Source organism: Oncorhynchus tshawytscha, linkage group LG33 (assembly GCF_018296145.1).
Source record: "Oncorhynchus tshawytscha isolate Ot180627B linkage group LG33, Otsh_v2.0, whole genome shotgun sequence".
NCBI classification, from domain to species: Eukaryota; Metazoa; Chordata; class Actinopteri; order Salmoniformes; family Salmonidae; genus Oncorhynchus; species Oncorhynchus tshawytscha.
Window position 1 is genome coordinate 39386739 of NC_056461.1, and position 21371 is coordinate 39408109.

General features: G+C 42.0%; 1 protein-coding gene across 3 annotated transcripts in view; it reads left to right on the plus strand.

Moving 5' to 3' along the window:
• The window catches only part of LOC112230697 (globoside alpha-1,3-N-acetylgalactosaminyltransferase 1-like), a 55149-nt gene that overhangs the window by 10715 nt on the left and 23063 nt on the right, over positions 1-21371 (plus strand). Inside the window, exons 1-6 of one of the 3 annotated variants that reach the window (XM_042311367.1) lie at positions 14-212; positions 6795-6980; positions 12309-12363; positions 12461-12496; positions 17323-17394; positions 17675-17710. In XM_042311367.1, coding sequence (XP_042167301.1) covers positions 203-212; positions 6795-6980; positions 12309-12363; positions 12461-12496; positions 17323-17394; positions 17675-17710 — 395 coding nt within the window. In that variant the 5' untranslated portion in view covers positions 14-202. Of the gene's footprint in view, positions 1-13; positions 213-6794; positions 6981-12308; positions 12364-12460; positions 12497-17322; positions 17395-17674; positions 17711-21371 lie in introns of those variants that run through there. The other 2 variants (XM_042311368.1, XM_042311369.1) reach the window with 2 other exon arrangements.

Below are 21371 nucleotides of genomic sequence, written 5' to 3' on the forward strand. Positions count from 1 at the left end.
TGGTGGAACCTTCCTCCAGCCATGCTTGCACTAATCCAATGCTTCTAAATGCATAACGGGGCGTGAACAAGTGCACACTCCTGGAGACGGTGGGAGCTCAATGGAAATCTAGAGTTTGTATAAAGTGAGGTATAGATAGCTATATGCACCTTATACTATACAGACAACTGGGACCAGGTGATTCTCAGGAGCATCAGTAAAAATGATACGAAGTGAGTACAAATTAATTGAAAAATAAATATTTAATGTCCTTACATGTAGATATGATACGTTTGAGTAGATAAATGAGTGATGACAAGTTTAATGAGTGAGTGTTTATCTATTTAATTTAATGTATTTTATTAAATCTATATTACATTAATGTATTGAGGTCAGTGAATAGGCTATTTCAGAAATCCATGTCTGTTAACCCTATTGTCTGCTAATTAGGTAGCAATAACACGTATAATATTATTAAATGTACATAATACAATTGAGATATTATACAAGAAAATAGATTTCAGGTTTGGTGCAAATAGGAACCATCTGGGTGTAAACCCTTCAATGAGCTACACCTGGGCGTATAGCCTATTCTACGCTTAGTAGGGATCAGGCGTAGGGTGATGGGCACAGAAAATAATAGCAATCTATATTTTCAAAAGTATTTAAGTCTTGTTAATAATTCACAACCTCCGGGGCTTTTCGAGTTGCCGATACGCAAATCAATAGTAAAATAATACACTTGATATATGCTACATATAGCATGCTAAATGTGTCTGATCAATGATGCATTAGCAAACTAATAGATTGGCTACCTCGTACTTCCACTTATTTGCCCAGCCAGAGCTCAAATAACGAAATATACCGACGGAGACTGATTCAGTTAAACAAAATCACATTGATTGATGATTAGACAGGGGAAGGGCTTTTGGTCGGGATAGGCTACTACGTGAGAAGGGCAAAATAATCTATACTTGTAACCGCCTGGTAAAGGTCGCTGGCAAGCAACCATGATTATGAAGCATCAAATCTCATGAACGTGCATTGTTTACACCAGATTTAGCCACGACCAGAGTCATACAGTGAGTTCCAAAAGTATTGTGACTGTAGGTAGGCTTAGGCTTCCATCCAATTGGCAACATATTTTCATACGAATATTCTAAATTCCGCAATACGTTTGTTCTTGCCATTATACCACTAGTGGTGTGTTTCCACCAAATGGACATGTTGCGGATATAAGTCAGTGCTTGATGACGTGGCACATAACATGTAGCCTACCGAATAAAAATCTTAAATTCAATGAGTTTCCGTCGCATTTTCATTTCTACTGCATTACGTAGCAAATGTGCCCACGCTGGTCTTGGCACATGGCTAGAGTGCAACAGTTTGCAGATAGTGTGGGTAGGCTAGTCTACATGAGATTATTATGGATAAGTGTCAAACGGCAGTCAAGCACTGACCATCATGTCACAATATGTCACCCTCGATATTAATTGGAAAGGAGCATCAAGATCACCGTGCACTTTTCCCGCCTTGTAAAGTTAATAACTATTTGATCTGCGGCCTAATAAACTGCATGTTTTCCCGAGTCATAGTGGGAGGAGCAAACACCGTATCATCGCGTGACTCCAAGTTTACTTAGATATTTTATTTAACTAGGCAAGAACAAATTCTTATTTACAATGATGGCCTAGGAACAGCGAGTTAACTGCCTTGTTTAGGGGCAGAACGACAGATTTTTACCTTTCGTTTACTGGCCTAACACCCTAACCACTAGGCTACCAGCCGCCCCTATAATGATATGATGGTTATTATATCAATATTCGATGTGTGAATAAACAGTGTGCCTATTCGAAAATAATGTGTCATTACCCGCGGTTGGATTGATCAGTCCATAGATCCTAAACGTGTCTTTATGATATCTAAAATTGCGTCAGGGACCTGATTATAATACTCCCCCTAGGATCAAAGGAAAATAACCGAAATTCAATATTATTGTGTTAAATTGAAGGAAGAAGTCTGGGTCCTCTTCATTCGGAGCATAAATATTTCCAAATATTATATTTTGTCCCGAAACCTTTCCAAGTAGAATCAAGATTGGTCCCGATTTGTCCTCTTTTTCAATTTGAACATGTATACTTTTGGAAAATAGAATACACCTCTTTTTTAATGTTTTATAGTAAGTATTGCATACCTATCTGTCTCACACCCACGAAGGCTCCTTTTCCAACAGGCGGGTATCTTGGAGCATAATTACGTTTGAGTGTTTTTAAGATAATTCAATACCTTCCGTCTTTTAGACCATGAACCCAATCCGTTCACATTCTACTAGGTCATTTTACTTACATTATGTCTGAAATCTTTTAAATATACTATGACCAAAACGTGACGACCTGTCAGAATATTTTAAATCAATACGTTTCGTATAGTCTTTGCTTATCGAATCAAAGAAAGTGAACGGCTGGTAGTGCACCTCAAATAGAACACAAAACTTTAGAACAAATATGTCAAACATATTCCAACCCCACATGATCAAATAAAAAAATCTCCCTCCCTAAACCAGGCTCCAACCAGAATAAGAACGTTTTACCAACGCCAAATATAGCCATGACCATATACATTTTGATACGACAGCGATGACATGTTATAAATGACAGAGCAACCAAAAACATCAAACAAAGACGGGCTGATCATTATACGCGTAAAGAGAAGAGATGACCTTTCTCATGAACTGTCTACTTCCTCAAAGCAGGAATATACGCAGAGAACAAACACCAAAGGGAGACAGCTTGGCGCATGGCACGAACACACCTGTTGAGGCCTATTGACCAACTATTGCGGTTATAAAAGTGAAAACAGAATGATAAACTTGGACTATAAATCTGCTCAATCGAGGACGATAATGATATTAACTGTAAACCAGAAAGATAAATTGTAGTCAACATTTGTAGCATAAACACTCAGTGAGACTGTTACTCACAACATAGGAAGTTCTATTAGCTTAAAGAAATGGTCTATCCGTGATGAACCACCGCCATCATGTGGACCATCCATAGCCTACCACACTACTCAGATTGTTTGGCCTCATTGCTGTCCGCGACACACTTCTTTGGGTCTCTGAATCGATGTAGTGAACCTCACAGTAATCCAGAATGCGGCAGGGTATTGCAAGGAGTATTTCAGTCCCCGTTTCATGCACATGTCTCACCTCCGTGAATGCACTACTCTTGTCCTGAACCTCATTGGAAAAGTCAGGGAAAAACTCCACCTTTGTCCCTTTCCAGTGAAAAGTCCTACATTAATTTCCTCTGAGCCGGAACATCTCCCTGTCAGTGTATGGTAAGAATTTAATCAGGACAATCGGGGGGTTGCGTGGGGCTGGTACTGGGCGCAGTGTCGTCGGTGTCCGTTGTGTTGTCTCAATTGTCATGTTGCCACACATCCTCTGGTGTGTCCTAAAATAGGTTGTGTAAAATGTCTCACACAATCCACTGTCTTTATGTGGATAAAATTTTTTAAAAGTTTCGTTTAGGCGGGTGTTCTTGTCCTCCAATGTTGATATCCTCTCTTCGGCGTTTGTCGAGTGTCCACTTTTGTTTTCAGGCCCACTGTTTTATTTCAGCCCACTTTCGCAACTTTCTTTTCTAGATTTTTGTTCATTTTGAAAATCTCCTTTAGAACTGGGTCATCATCATCAGGTTGTTATTCTCCGCCATTTTCCTTGCTAGCAGAAGCTGCAGGCATAAACAATGTTTTCGTTAAAAGTGTCTGCTTTTGTGCGTTTCTAAGTCGTTTTCCATGTAACCGATATCTTGGACAATTAGTTAATTAACTAAATGTGTAACTAGACGTTGAATATTTAAAATCTGTTAAAATCGTGTTGGAGCTACACAGCCTCGTTAGTTTGCTGCTCCTCCACATCGTCACCGGAACTCCTGTATGATTTTACTTTTATAAAGACTAAAAACAGTTACAGACGCACAAATATAATACCCCCAAGACATGCTAACCTCTCAGCATTATAACAGGGGAGGGTAGCATTTTTGGGGGGAGGGGGATGATATTTGTGTATCTGTAACTTTCTCACTCATCAGTATTAACGATTCATTCAGGACTATCCATAATGATGGTGGCATAGAAATGAATACAGAAGTGTTTAGAAACCTATTCTTACTTTTATTGTAAATGACTCAAATGACACTACACTATTTACGAAAATAATCCGAAACACAAGCAAAACAGACAGCAAATGGATCTAACAAGTTTGTAGAGTCACAAGCTTGATGTAGTCATTGCATGCTAGAAATATGGGACCAAATACTAAACTTTTGACTACTTTAATACACAGAGTACCAGTCACAAGTTTGGACACACCTACAGAACTCATTCCAGGATTTTTCTTTATTTTGACTATTTTATACATTGTAGAATAATAGTGAAGACATCAAAGCTATGAAATAACATATATGGAATCATGTAGTAACCAAAACAGTGTTAAACAAATAAAAAAATGTATTTGAGATTATTCAAAGTAGAAATCCTTTGTCTTGATGAAAGCTTTATCTCCTGTCATTCTCTCAACCAGCTTGATGAGGTAGTCACTTGGAATGCATTTCAATTAACAGGTGTGCCTGGTTAATTTGTGGAATTTCTTTCCTTCTAAATGCATTTGAGCCAATCATTTGTGTTGTGATAAGGAAGGGTTGGTGTACAGAAGATAGCCCTATTTGGTAGGAGACAAAATCCATATTATGACAAGAACAGCTCAAATAAGCAAAGAACTGACAGTCCATTATTTTAGACCTGATGGTCAGTCAATGTGGAACATGTCAAGAACTTGGAAAGTTTCTTCAAGTACAGACGCAAAAACCATCACGCGCTATGAAGAAACTGGTTCTCACGAGGACCGTCACAGGAAAGGAAGACCCAGAGTTACCTCTGCTGCAGAGGATACAGTGCCTTCCGAAAGTATTCGGCCCCCTTGAACTTTGCGACCTTTTGCCACATTTCAGGCTTCAAACCTAAAGATATAAAGCTGTATTTTTTTGTGAAGAATCAACAACAAGTGGGACACAATCATGAAGTGGAACGACATTTATTGGATATTTCAAACTTTTTTAACAAATCAAAAACTGAAAAATTGGGCGTGCAAAATTATTCAGCCCCCTTAAGTTAATACTTTGTAACGCCTCCTTTTGCTGCGATTACAGCTGTAAGTCGCTTGGGGTATGTCTCTATCAGTTTTGCACATCGAGAGACTGAAATTTTTTCCCATTCCTCCTTGCAAAACAGCTCGAGCTCAGTGAGGTTGGATGGAGAGCATTTGTGAACAGCAGTTTTCAGTTCTTTCCACAGATTCTCGATTGGATTCAGGTCTGGACTTTGACTTGGCCATTCTAACACCTGGATATGTTTATTTTTGAACCATTCCATTGTAGATTTTGCTTTATGTTTTGGATCATTGTCTTGTTGGAAGACAAATCTCCGTCCCAGTCTCAGGTCTTTTGCAGACTCCATCAGGTTTTCTTCCAGAATGGTCCTGTATTTGGCTCCATCCATCTTCCCATCAATTTTAACCATCTTCCCTGTCCCTGCTGAAGAAAAGCAGGCCCAAACCATGATGCTGCCACCACCATGTTTTACAGTGGGGATGTTGTGTTCAGGGTGATGAGCTGTGTTGCTTTTACGCCAAACATAACGTTTTGCATTGTTGCCAAAAAGTTCAATTTTGGTTTCATTTGACCAGAGCACCTTCTTCCACATGTTTGTGTCTCCCAGGTGGCTTGTGGCAAACTTCAAACAACACTTTTTATGGATATCTTTAAGAAATGGCTTTCTTCTTGCCACTCTTCCATAAAGGCCAGATTTGTGCAATATACAACTGATTGTTGTCCTATGGACAGAGTCGCCCATCTCAGCTGTAGATCTCTGCAGTTCATCCAGAGTGATCATGGGCCTCTTGGCTGCATCTCTGATCAGTCTTCTCCTTGTATGAGCTGAAAGTTTAGAGGGATGGCCAGGTCTTGGTAGATTTGCAGTGGTCTGATACTCCTTCCATTTCAATATTATCGCTTGCACAGTGCTCCTTGGGATGTTTAAAGCTTGGGAAATCTTTTTGTATCCAAATCCGGCTTTAAACTTCTTCACAACAGTATCTCGGACCTGCCTGGTGTGTTCCTTGTTCTTCATGATGCTCTCTGCGCTTTTAACGGACCTCTGAGACTATCACAGTGCAGGTGCATTTATACGGAGACTTGATTACACACAGGTGGATTGTATTTATCATAATTAGTCATTTAGGTCAACACTGGATCATTCAGAGCTCCTCACGGAACTTCTGGAGAGAGTTTGCTGCACTGAAAGTAAAGGGGCTGAATAATTTTGCACGCCCAATTTTTCAGTTTTTGATTTGTTAAAAAAGTTTGAAATCCAATAAATGTCGTTCCACTTCATGATTGTGTCCCACTTGTTGTTGATTCTTCACAAAAAAATACAGTTTTATATCTTTATGTTTGAAGCCTGAAATGTGGCAAAAGGTCGCAAAGTTCAAGGGGGCCGAATACTTTCGCAAGGCACTGTACGTTCATTAGTTACCAGCCTCAGAAATTACAACCCAAGTGAATGCTTCAGAGTTCAACACATCTCAACATCAACTGTTCAGAGGAGACTGGTTTTTGCTTAATAATGGCGCAGAATGATATGGTGGCCGTTTTACGATCCTGTAACTAATTGTGCTAATGTGTATGTTTTTTTTGTGTTATTTGTAACTCATTTTGTACATAATGTTTCTGCCACCATGTTTTATGACCGAAAAGATCTTCTTGATATCAGCGCAGCGATTACTCACCCCGTACTGGAGGAATTCTTCTTCAACGAGTCGGACGGGAAGTATTTACTCCAGACACTTGACCAGGCCCTCATCCCCGTCTTTCGTAGGCGGAAAAGACGGCGGCATGGTGAACGACGGTCCGGGTGCCTTGTAAGGATCCGTCGCCGAGAGGGTAATCTACCTTTACCATCGGTTCTATTAGCCAATTTACAATTAATCGATAATTAAATTGACGAACTACAAGCACATATCCTATCAACGGGACATTGTGAAACATAAGATATTACAGTTTTTAGAGTCGTGGCTGAACGACGACATGATTAACATACAGTTGGCGGGTTTTACGCTTTTTCGTCAGGATAGAACAGCTGCCTCTTGTAATACATGGTGGCGGTCTATGTATATTTATAAACAACAACTGGTGCATGAAATCAAAGGATGTCTCAAGGTTTTGCTCACCTGAGGTAGAGTATCTCATAATAACATGTAAACTCTCTTGGTAAATAGTGTGGTCTACATCTATATTTTTCATAGCTGTCTATATACCACAGCAGACCGACGCTGGCACCAAGACACACTCAATGAGCTGTATAAGGCCATAAGCAAACAGGAGAACGTTAATCCAGAGGCGGCGCTCCTAGTGGCCGGGGACTTTAATGCAGGAAAACTCGAATCAGTTTACCTAATTTCTATCAGCATTTTAAATGTGCAACCAGAGGGGAATAAAACTCTAGACCACCTTTACTCCACACATAGATGTGTACAAAGCTCTCCCTCGCCCTCCATTTGGCAAATCTGACCATAATTATATTCTCCTGATTCCTGCTTACAAGCATAGTGCCCTCAAAGCTCATCACTAAGCTAAGGACCCTGGGACTGAACACCTCCCTCTGCAACTGGATCCTGGACTTCCTGACAGGCCGCCCCCAGGTGGTAAGGGTAGGTAACAACACATCCGCCACGCTGATCCTCAACACGGGGGCCCCTCAGGGGTGCGTTCTCAGTCCCATCCTGTACTCCCTGTTCACTCATGACTGCATGGCCAGGCACGACTCCAACACCATCAAGTTTGCCGATGACAGTGGTAGGCCTAATCACCAACAACAATGCCACAGCCTATAGGGAGGAGGTCAGAGACCTGATCGTGTGGTGCCAGGACAACAACCTCTCCCTCAACGTGATCAAGACAAAGGAGATGATTGTTGACTACAGGACAAGGAGGACCGAGCACGCCCCCATTCTCATCAGGCTGTAGTGGAAAAGATTGAGAGCTTCAAGTTCCTTGGTGTCTACATCACCAACAAACTATCATGGTCCAAACACACCAAAACAACACCAAGACCGTCGTGAAGAGGGAACGACAAAGGCTATTCCCCCTCAGAAGACTGAAAAGATTTGGCATGGGTCCTCAGATCCTCAAAAGGTTCTATAGCTGCACCATCGAGAGCATCCTGACTGGTTGCATCACTGCCTGGTATGGCAACTGCTCGTCCTCTGACCGCAAGGCATTAGATTTTGGATTGGAGATGCCTAACGTGAGTCTGGAATGAGAGTTTAGTCTAACCAGACACCTAGGTATTTGTAGTTGTCCACATATTCTAAGTCAGAACCGTCCAGAGTAGTGATGTTAGTCGGGCGGGAGGGTGTGGGCCTTCCTAAGCCAGGATTCAGACACGGCTAGGACATCCAGGTTGGCGGAGTGTGCTAAATCAGTGAATAAAGCAAACTTAGGTAGGAGGCTTCTAATGTTAACCTCTCTGAGATTGTTCAGGACGTGAGCGTCCCACCTCGCCAACAGCCAGTGAAATTGCAGGGTGCCAAATTCAAACAACAGAAATCTCATAATTAAAATTCCTCAAACATACAAGTATTATACACCATTTTAAAGACAAACTTCTTGATAATCCAGACACTGTGTCCGATTTCAAAAAGGCTTTACCGTGAAAGCACACCATGCGATTATGTTTGGTCAGCGCTTAGCCACAGTAAACCATACAGCCAGTTTCCAACCAAGGAGAGGTGTCACAAAAGTCAGAAATAGCGTTAAAATTAATCACCTTTGATCTTCATCTGAAGGCACTCCCAGGTATCCATGTTAGACAATAAATGTTATTTTTGTTCGATAAAGTTCATCTTTATGTCCAAATGCCTCCTTTTTTGTTTGAGCATTTAGTCCAGTAATCCCAATGCACAAAGAGCGCTCACAAAGTCCAGACGAAAAGTCAAAATTCCATTTAAAGTTCGTAGAAACATGTCAAACGATGTATACAATCAATCTTTAGGGTGTTTTTTATCATAAGTCTTAAATAAAATTCCAACCGGACAATTCCATTGTCATTAAAGGAAAGAGAATGACTGTCGCGCGAGACTAAACTAAAGGCTTTAAGCCTGACCACTTGTTGAAACCGCTCTTATTTGAACCCCTTTCACAATACAAGCCTGAAACAACTCCTAAAGACTGACATCTACTGGAAGCCTTAGGAAGTGCAATCTGACCCCATAGACACAGGATATTGGATAGGCAATCACTTAAAAAAACTACAAACCTCAGATTTCTGATTTCCAGGTTGAATTTTTCTCAGGTTTTTGCCTGCCATATATGAGTTCTGTTATACGCAGACATTATTTTAACAGTTTGGGAAACTTTAGAGTGTTCTATCCAAATCTACCAAGAATAAGGATATCCTAGCTTCTGTGCCTGAGTAACAGGCAATTTACTCAGGGCACGCTTTCCATCTAAACTTCCCAATGCTGCCCCCTATCCCAATGAAGTTAACATGAAACCCAAGACTTTTACCATTACAGAAGTCAACAAATGAGAGCGCCTGGGGAATGGGATTAATACTGGGGGCTTCGGGGCCTGGGTTAACCTCTACATCACCAGAGGAGGAGTAGGATAAGGGTACGGCTAAAGGCTATAAGAACTGGTCGTCTAGTGCGTTCGGAATAGAGAGTAAAAGGAGCAGATTTCTAGGGCGGAAGAATAGATGGTCGGATTGCTGCAAAAGAAAACACTTCTAAAGGACACCAATAAGAAGAAGAGACTTGCTTGATCCAAAAAACACAAGCAATGGACATTCTGTCCTTTGGTCTGATGAGTCCAAATTTGATATTTTGGGTCACAACCGCCGTGTCTTTGTGACGTAAAGTAGGTGAACGGATGAACTCTGTATATGTGGTTCCCACTGTAAAGCATGGAGGTGATGGTGCTTGTTGGTGACCCTGTCAGTGATTTATATAGAATAAGGCACACTTAACTAGCATGGCTACCACAGCATTCTGCAGCGATACACCATCCCATCTGGTTTGCGCTTAGTGGGATGTTCATTTGTTTTTCAAACAGGACAATGACCCACCACACCTCAAGGCTTTGTACGGGCTATTTGACCAAGAAGGAGGGTGATTGAGTGCTCCATCAGATGACCTAGCCTCCACAATCACCCCACCTCAACCCAATTTATATTGTTTGGGATGAGTTGGGCTGCAGAGTGAAGGAAAAGCAGACAACAAGTGCTCAGCATATGTGGGAACTCTGTCAGGACTGTTGGAAAAGCATTCCAGGTGAAGCTGGTTGAGAGAATGCCAAGAGTGCAAAGCTGTCATCAAAGCAAAGGGAGGCTACTTTGAAGAATCTAAAATATATTGATTTCTTTATCCCTTTTTTGGGTTACTACATGATTCCATATGTGTTATTTCATAGTTTTGATGTCTTCACTATTATTGCACAATGTATAACATACAAAAAAATTAAGAAAAACCCTTGAATGAGTAGGTGTATCCAAACTCTTGAATGGTACTGTAAGTATTCAGACCCTTTGCTATAAGACTCAAAATTGAGCTCAGGTGCATCCTGTTTCCATTGATCATCCTTGATGTTTCTGCAACTTGATTGGTGTCCACCTGTGGTAAATTCAATTGATTGGATATGATACACACCTGTCTATAAAATGTTCCACCGTTGACAGTGCATGTCAGAGAAAAAACAAGTCATGTTGCGAAGGAATTGTCCGTAGAGCTCTGTGACAGGATCTGGGGAAGGGTACCAAAATATTTCTGCTGCATTGAAGGTCCCCAAGAACACAAAGACCTGTGGCCCAGACTTGAACCTTATCAAATGTCTCTGGAGAGACCTGAAAATAGCTGTGCAGCGATGCTCCCCATCTAACCTGGCAGAGCTTGAGAGGATCTACAGAGAAGAATGGGAGAAACTCCCCAAATACAGGTGTGCCAAGCTTGTAGTGTCATGAGGCCCCCGAGTGGCGCAGCGGTCTAAGGCACTGCCTCTCAGCGTTAGAGGCGTCACTACAGACACCCTGGTTCGAATCCAGGCTGCATCACATCCGGTAGTTAGTGTGAGTCCCATAGGGCAGCGCACAATTGGCCCAGCGTTGTCCGGGATTGGCCGGTGTAAGCTGTCTTTGTAAATAAGAATTTGTACTTAACTGACTTGCCTAGTTAAATAAAGGTTACATAAAACAAATCGGAAATACCCAAGAAGACTTGAGGCTGTAATTGCTGCCAAAGGTGCTTCAACAAAGTACTGAGTAAAGGGTCTGAATTTGTATGTAAATGTGATATTTCAGTTTTATAAATCAAATAAATTGCAAACATTTAGAAAAACTTGCTTTTGCTTTGTCAATATGGGGTATTGTGTGTAGATTGATTGAGGGGGAAAAACAAAGAAGGCTGTAAGTAAATTTGAGAAATGTCAATGGGTCTGAATACTTTCCGAATGCACTGTATCTGTTGCGTTCTATCACTGAGTTGTAAAAGCAAGCAGAGCAGAAACTGGCTACTATTTAGATGACAGATGTAACTGACAAAATAAATGCTGTTTAACTTAACAGAAAACAACTAATTTAGGGTATATTCAGTGCTGAGCTAGTATTGTAACTGACATGTAACATTAATGTTTCATCCACTCTCGACTGTGGAGATCATCCGTTCACCTACTCTGCATCTCACAAAGACAGGGTGGTTGCAAGCAAAAATCTCAAATTTGGACTCATCAGACCAAAGGACAGAGTTTCACAGGTCTTAAAGTAATGATGGACTGTCGTTTCTCTTTGCTTATTTGAGCTGTTCTTGCTATAATATGGACTTGGTCTTTTACCAAATAGGGCTATCTTCTGTATACCACCCCTACTTTGTCACAACACAACTGATTGGCTCAAACACATTAATAAGAAAATAAATTCCACCAATTCACTTTTAAAGCTGCAAAGCTATCATCAAGGCAAAGGGTGGCTGCTTTGAAAAATGTCAAATGATTCCATATGTGATTCCATACATGATTCCATATGTGTTATTTATAGTTGATGTCTTCACTATTATTCTACAATGTAGGAAATATTATAAATAGAAAAGCCCTGGAATGAGTAGGTGTGTCCAAACTTTGACTGGTACTGTAGTTACAGTACTTCTTATTTAGCAGAAATTAATTTTCCTTCATCCCATATGGTTGGTTGTTAATGACAGTATTTTTTTTCTTCTTCTCCAGAGCGTGAACACTGGTTACTTGCTTTAGTAATCGCTGGGGGAATGGTTCTCTGCTGGTAATGACATTTGAGAAGCTGTAGCCTACATTTTAACTTTTTAAAAGTTTTCATTGTATTCACTATTGTTGTTTCATTTTTAAAATTCTCATCAAAGGCTTGTCTTCTCACGCTGCACATCGGTCTCTCTCAAGTAAGAAAACATGTATTATAAAGCTGGGTGGATGCTGTACTGTAAGGTGTTGCTAACGCTGGGTGGATGCTGTGCTGTAAGGTGTGGCTAACGCTGGGTGGATGCTGTACTGTAAGGTGTTGCAAACGCTGGGTGGATGCTGTGCTGTAAGGTGTGGCTAACGCTGGGTGGATGCTGTGCTGTAAGGTGTGGCTAACGCTGGGTGGATGCTGTGCTGTAAGGTGTGGCTAACGCTGGGTGGATGCTGTGCTGTAAGGTGTTGCTAACGCTGGGTGGATGCTGTACTGTAAGGTGTGGCTAAAGCTGGGTGGATGCTGTGCTGTAAGGTGTTGCTAACGCTGGGTGGATGCTGTACTGTAAGGTGTGGCTAAAGCTGGGTGGATTCTGTACTGTAAGGTGTGGCTAAAGCTGGGTGGATGCTGTACTGTAAGGTGTGGCTAAAGCTGGGTGGATGCTGTACTGTAAGGTGTGGCTAAAGCTGGGTGGATGCTGTACTGTAAGGTGTTGCTAACGCTGGGTGGATGCTGTGCTGTAAGGTGTGGCTAACGCTGGGTGGATGCTGTACTGTAAGGTGTGGCTAAAGCTGGGTGGATGCTATACTGTAAGGTGTGGCTAAAGCTGGGTGGATGCTGTACTGTAAGGTGTGGCTAAAGCTGGGTGGATGCTGTACTGTAAGGTGTGGCTAACGCTGGGTGAATGCTGTACTGTAAGGTGTGGCTAAAGCTGGGTGAATGCTGTACTGTAAGGTGTGGCTAAAGCTGGGTGGATGCTGTACTGTAAGGTGTGGCTAACGCTGGGTGGATGCTGTGCTGTAAGGTGTGGCTAACGCTGGGTGGATGCTGTACTGTAAGGTGTGGCTAACGCTGGGTGGATGCTGTGCTGTAAGGTGTGGCTAACGCTGGGTGGATGCTGTGCTGTAAGGTGTGGCTAAAGCTGGGTGGATGCTGTACTGTAAGGTGTGGCTAAAGCTGGGTGGATGCTGTACTGTAAGGTGTGGCTAAAGTTCTACACATTTGCTGGATGCATTACCTGTTTTAATTGTGTTTCAGATTATTTTGTGCCCAATAGAAATTAATGGTAAATAATGTGCTGTGTCATTTTGGAGTCACTTTTATGATTAAATAAGAGTATAATTTGTTTCTAAACACTTCTACATTAATGTGGATGCTACCAGTCACAAGCTTGATGTAGTCATTGCATGCTACGAATATGGGACCAAATACATAACTTTATACTGCTTAAATACACATGTGAATTTGTCCCAATATTTTTTTCTCCCCTAAAATGGGGGAACTATGTACAAACAGTCTTTAAAGGGGAATGGAAACACTATGATATAGAACGCCGGCTAACTGTAAGTGTACTTCGCCATACTGGCATTGTTGCGTCACTGGCAGGAGAGCATTTTGGGACACCACAAAATGGCTGAATTTACAGAGTAGCTCCAAGTCTGAGAATGAGTTTATTACAGGGAATGAAATAATTGTTAGTTAGGGAGCCAATAAACCTACTGAAGCCGTTCATGTTTGATCGTTGCCCCAGATCAGAGTTCGTTCTCGTAGCAGTCACAACACCGATATGCCGCATGAAACACCTCAGCTAGAGGGTTGGCATAAGTAAACACAAAATGGTGTGAGTGGGGATACTGCCAGGTAATGGCTAGAGTATGAGTGTGTGTGTGTGTGTTGGAGAGAGATGGTAGCGATACAGTGCAACATCCCAGTGGATGGTGGCTGTATTACATCCAGTCAGAGGTTCCTGTCAGTCTGTCTTGCGATGTATTTATTGTGTTACTAATCCTTATGAAGGACTTCCTGGCAGAGGTTACACAACCAGTCACCAGACGATATGCCAGTTAAATAATTGGTGAAAATGTTATTGTTTGGACTAGTAACCGAAAGGTTGCTAGATTGAATCCCCGAGCTGACAATGTACAAATCTGTCGTTCTGTCCCTGAACAAGGCAGTTAACCCACTGTTCCTAGGCCCTAGGAATGTATTTATAATGAGCACGCCCCGTTATTGTTTAAAATTAGATTTCATTTTGCTGTCTGCGATTCCAACTCTGGTCGTCGAAACGTAAATGTGTTTATATTTTATAAATATATATATAAAGATGTTTATGTTTGTACATAATATATATCATATAAAGATGTTTATGTTTGTACATAATATATATCATATAAAGATGTTTATCGTCAGCGCTGTTTGGCACTTTGGTAACACATTTACGTTTAGATGACCAGAGTTGGAATCGCAGACAGCATCATGATTAATGAAATCTAATTTTAAACAATAGTAGGGCGTGCTCATTATAAATATATTGATTTAGTTTCGGTATCAGACACATTTTTCTTATGATTATTTTTTGCAAAGCATACAGGCTGACAGTTTATCGCTAGTTCATCCTATCGGCACAAGGGAGAATTGGACGAGGTGTACGGCGTCTCATCCCTGCGTGTGCCGTTTCTTCCATAAGGCGCGGATAGCCAGAAGCAAAGGCACTGAATACAAGTAATTTAGTAAATCTAGCCTAGCCTAAGACATACAACCCAGGCACTTGATGGATGTAAAAAAAATAGTGTTATTTAGCTTGTCCACTATTACAACAGGTTCAAGTGTAACCAGATAAACTTGCTTCGAAGTTAACTACTTTCGGTGCGCACTAATCCCATGTCCCTGTCGCTAGAGTAGTGACTTCAACTAGCTTTGGCTGCCATCTATTGGAAAGGAATGGTACACACATGGGCAACTAGTTGGCAGAGTCAAAGTAGACTATAATAATATGCCATTTAGCAGACGCCTTCATCCAAAGTGAACTGGGTACATGGTAGCGGAAACAGATCATAGAAACAGGATTACAATGTTGATATTATGGATGGTCAGTGCTTGCATCTATATCTCTGTCTATGAATTTGAGAGTGGTTACATTTATCCAGGCCCATCCCTCAGCTTTTTACCGAAAGAGGAGCAGGGCGACACCTTGTTATTGTTTCTACTGCTGATTGTCACTTTAATAAATTAAGATGCAGATTAAATACACACCAAAATATGTTACAGATACTATAAACATTTCCATCATTCAGAAAGTTAGTGAATACACAGCATCCAGGACAGCAAACAATCAATCAATCGTATTTTACAAAAGCCCTTTTTACATCAAAATAATAACCACAGTGGTTATAGAGGATGCAACAGTTCAACACCTCAGGAGAAAATGTCAGTTGTCTTTTCATAGCTGAGCATTAATAGGTTGAGAGAGTCGGAACAGCAGAACCCGGACAAGGTAGAACATCCATTAAAACAGCAGAACCCGGACAGGGTAGGACATCCATTAAAACAGGTTAAAAAAAAATCAATGGAAAAACTATTCCACTCCGATTCCCTTTATGGGAGGGTGAATCCTTGATTTCGCTGTTGAATGACCTGCTCCTTCTCCATTTTTGGGAACACCAGCCCGCTCCCCCAAAGTGATCAATAGTATATCTTGACTCAAACTGTGATTGTGATTCTGAGCTCTCAGGTTCATACAGCGAGTTCTGGTCTTCACTGATCTCACTCTCCGTCAGCTCCATCTGTGGCGTATAGGGGCAGGACTCGGTTGTATACTGATGGTCGTGAGCGCAATCTATCTGGGCCCTGAGCTCTTTAGTGATGGTCCCGGTGGACCTCTTCTCCACCGCAGCACAGGAACACTGGCACCTAGGGGTCAGTTTGGCATGCTGTACTAACTGTTCTTTCCTGTTGGTAGAACACGATTAAGGCATCAATTAGGCTATAGTTATATTCAATAATCACTGCATATACTTGAAATAAACAATAGCCTTAGAAATAACATGTATTTGCATGTATCACCTGCCTCCTGCACAGTCTCCTCCAGGATGAAAACATTTTCTGAGATGGAGATGTCATCCTGAAAACAAACGCACGTTTTCTTAAGACAACTGAACCCAAAAATATCATTTGTCATAAACAGGCTACCTGTTGTATGCTTTGTACACACACACACACACACACACACATACAGGGTCATTTATTTTTCAGCAAACAGCTATGTCAACTTCAGTCTAACTAAACGAGGTGGAGTTAACAAAACATGACAAAAAAAATCTGTAAACTAATGTTACCTAATAACAGGGGTACACGGATAAATTGTGTTGCAGTTTTAGTTGCAGTTAGCAATGTTATTTGCTGAGGGGTGTTACACAAAACACTTCAGACGCAATTAGCTAGTTACCTTCAACTAGAGTTGCAACAAAGCTGTCCAGTGTCTAACGCTAGCCTAGTCAACAACAGTCATGACTGGTTAACGTTACCTCAGGCTCCATTGCATTGACTCGCATCGCCACCTCCATTCAGTCACTTTTGCTTGACTCCAAAGTCAGCGACGTTGATGATGGTCGGTCAGTAACCCCTACACCATAACCCTCAATGTCAAGGGTGGGTAATTGTAAAAGCAAAGTACAGAGAGCTCCTTAATGGAATCCTGATCCAGAGCGCTCCAGACCTCAGACTGGTTTGAAAGTTCACCTTCCAACAGAACAACGACCCTAAGCACACAGCCAAGACAAAGCAGGAGTGGCTTTGGGACAAGTCTCAATGTCCTTGAGTGGCCCAGCCAGAGCCCGGATTTGAACCCAATCGAACATCTCTGGATAGATCTGAAAATAGCTGTGCAGCAACGCTCTCCATCCAACCTGACCGAGCTTGAGAGGATCTGCAGAGACGAATGGGAGAAATCCACAACCCTGGTGTTGCAAGCGCCATGCTCTACTAACTGAACCTCTCTCTCTCTCTCTCTCTTTCTCTTTCTCTGCTGTCTGTCAGTGAGGTTCTCAGTGAGTATGTGGAGGGGTTAACATGGCGCCAGGTGAATCACCAGGTTGTGCTGAATCACAGGTGAGTGAGTACGTGTGGATACTGACTGTACCCACCTGTTGAACCTGTACTGCACTGTACTCTTTATACTATTAATAACTTTTCATTACTTCATCAACCAACCATAGCCTGGTCAGTGATCTGTTTGCAATCGTACCAATCCTTTTCATCCCAAACATGACAAGAAGTGGCGTGATGGCACCGACTGGTACCCCAAACAAGTCTTAGCCTTCGACATTTTTATTATTATATCAGTGCCAGTCTGTTTCTGCAAAAAGTAAATGTGCTCTGTGTTTTTCAGATTACAGAGCAATCAAGCCAAGCTTATGGAACCAGTGTAAGTGGCAGCACGTGCAGAATACAGCATTACAATGAATCAAATCAAATCAAATTTATTTATATAGCCCTTCGTACATCAGCTGATATCTCAAAGTGCTGTACAGAAACCCAGCCTAAAACCCCAAACAGCAAGCAATGCAGGTGTAGAAGCACGGTGGCTAGGAAAAACTCCCTAGAAAGGCCAAAACCTAGGAAGAAACCTAGAGAGGAACCAGGCTATGTGGGGTGGCCAGTCCTCTTCTGGCTGTGCCGGGTGGAGATTATAACAGAACATGGCCAAGATGTTCATAAATGACCAGCATGGTCGAATAATAATAAGGCAGAACAGTTGAAACTGGAGCAGCAGCACAGTCAGGTGGAAGTTGAAACTGGAGCAGCAGCATGGCCAGGTGGACTGGGGACAGCAAGGAGTCATCATGTCAGGTAGTCCTGGAGCTCAGGTCCTAGGGCTCAGGTCAGTTGAAACTGGAACAGCAGCATGGCCAGGTGGACTGGGGACAGCAAGGAGTCATCATGTCAGGTAGTCCTGGGGCATGGTCCTAGGGCTCAGGTCAGTTGAAACTGGAACAGCAGCATGGCCAGGTGGACTGGGGACAGCAAGGAGTCATCATGTCAGGTAGTCCTGGAGCTCAGGTCCTAGGGCTCAGGTCCTCCGAGAGAGAGAAAGAAAGAGAGAAGGAGAGAATTAGAGAACGCACACTTAGATTCACACAGTGAATGGAGCTGTGTTCTATTGTTTGAATTCTATATTATATTATAAACTGGGTGCTTCGAGCCCTGAATGTGCAAACTGACTATAACCAGAATAGAAAGAGGAGTGGGGGTCCCCAGTCCACAACTGAGCAAGAGAACAAGTACATTAGTGTCTAGTTTGAGAAACAGACACCTCACAAGTCCTCAACTGGCAGCTACATTAAATAGAAGGCCAGTTTTATTGCTTCTTGAATTACCATAACAGTGTTCAGCTGTGCTAACATAATTGCAAAAGGGTTTTCTAATGATCAATTAGCCTTTTAAAATGATAAACTTGGATTAGCTAACACAACATGTGGAACTCGGGAGTGATGGTTGCTAATAATGGGCCTCTGTTCGCCTACGTAGATATTCCATTAAAAATCAGCCGTTTCCAGCTACAATAGTCATTGACAACATTAACAATGTCTACACTGTATTTCTGGTCATTTTGATGTTTTAATGGACAAAAAAATGTGCTTTTCTTTCAAAAACAATGATATTTCTGAGTGACCCCAAATTTTTGAACGGCAGTGTACATATTCTCATTCACCCCTTTTAGATTGGTGTGTATTAGGTAGTTGTTGTGGAATTGTTAGATTACTTGTTAGATATTGCTGCACTGTCGGAACTAGAAGCACAAGCATTTTGCTACTCTCACATTAACATCTGCTAACCATGTATATGTGACCAATAACATTTCATTTCATTTCATAGGAGTAAAAAAGTTGCTCATATCAATCAATATATAATTCATGGCTGACTCAGGGCCTGGCCAACTTCCCATCATTAAGGTAGCAAAGCAGCCCCAAACGACATTGCCGCAACCTTCATGCTTTACGATTGGTATGAGTTTCTTCTGTTCAAAGGCAGTGTTTCATTTTCGTCAAACATGGCGTCTGGCATTACGACCAAACACCACCTTTGTCTCTTCTGTCCAGATTGTTCCAGTTGTTTTGGTCTTTACCCAGGTGTTGTCTGGCAAACGTCAGTTGTGTCTTGATATTCTTTTTGAAGAGAAGAGGCTTCTTCCTTTCTGACCTTCCATGTAGGCCAAGTTTGTGCAGTCTCTTTCTGACAGTTGACTCGACATTGATTGTGGCAAGAGATGTCTATAGATTACTTAATGCTACCCTGGGGTTTTTGGAGACTACGGTGAGCATCTTTCGGTCAGCTCTGGGGCTGAATTTGGTAGGATGACCTGTCCTAGGTAGATTGCGTGTGGTCTGGAATTTTCTCAATTTATAGATGATCCGTCAGACGGTGGAATGATGTACTTCGAATTGCTTAGAATATGTAAAAAAAACAACACCACTTTCCAGGGGTGTAGTTACTTTATCACATGACTGTATATATAGTGCATTCAGAAAGTATTCAGACCCCTCCACTTTTTTCATCACTCCAGTAATGTTTGATCGGGTTCAAGTCCGGGCTCTGGCTGGGCCACTCAAGGACATTCAGAGACTCATCTCGAAGCCACTCCTGCATTATCTTGCCTATGGGGGTGGCAGGTAGCCTGGTGGTTAGTGTTGGGCCAGTAACCGAAAGGTTGCTAGATCGAATCCCAGAGCAGACAAGGTAAAAGCCTGTCATTCTGACCCTGAACAAGGCACTGTTCCTAGGCTGTCATTGTAAATAAGAATTTGTTCTTAACTGACTTGCCTAGGTAAAATAAAAATGTGCTTAGGGTCGTTGTCCTGTTGGAAGGTGAGCCCCAGTCTGAGGTCCTGAGCGCTCTGGAGCAAGTTTTCATCAAGGATGAAAGCGTTCATCTTTCCCCCGATCCTGACTAGTCTCCCAGTCCCTGCTGCTGAAAACATCCCAAAAGCATGATGCTGCCACCACCGTGCTTCACCGTAGGGAAGGTATTGGCCAGGTGATGAGCGGTACCTGGTTTCCTCCAGATGTGACTCTTTGCATTCAGGCCATCTTGGCTTCATCAGACCAGAGAATCTGGTCTGAGAGTCCTTTTGTCAAACTCCAAGCGGTTTGTCATGTGCCTTTTACTGAGGAGTGGCTTCCTTCTGGTCACTCTACCATAAAGGCCTGATTGGTGGAGTGCAGCAGAGATGGTTGTCCTTCTGGAAGGTTCTCTCATCTCCACAAAGGAACTCTGGAGCTCTGTCAGAGTGACCATCGGGTTCTTGGTCACCTCCCTAACCAAGGCCCTTCTCCCCCTATTGCTCAGCTTGGCCGATCGGCCAGCTCTAGGAAGAGTCTTGGCGGTTCCCAACTGCTTCCATTTAAGAATGAGGCCATTGTGTTCTTCGGAACCTTCAATGCTGCAGACATTTTTTGGTACCCTTCCCCAGATCTTTGCCTTTTACACAATCCTTTCTTGGAGCTCTACGGACAATTACTTCGATCTCATGGCTTGGTTTCTGCTCTGACATGCACTGTCAACTGTGGGACCTTATATAGACAGTTGTGTGCCTTTCCAAATCATGTCCAATCAATTGAATTTACCACAGGTTGACTCCAATCAAGTTGTAGAAACATCTCAAGGATGATCAATGGAAACAGGATGCACCTGAGCTCAATTTCGAGTCTTATAGCCAAGGGTCTGAATAATTATGTAAATGACATATTTCTGTTTTATATATTTTTTTTATACATTTGCCTAAAAAGAAATTACGTTTTTGCTTTGTCATTATATGGTTTTGTGTGTAGATTTCTGAGGAATAAATCATTTGCAGACTGCAAATTGACCACAAGAAGCCCAAGCAGATATCATGTTTGACTAAAACACAATTTCAAACCTTGCTTACATTTCTATACAATCACGTGTTTCTCTATTAAAACCTGTTGGGGCTAGGGGGCAGCATTTTCACTTTTGGATGAAAGGCGTGCCCAGAGTAAACTGCCTCCTACTCTTTCCCAGATGGGAATATATGCATATTATTATTACTAGTGGATAGAAAACACTC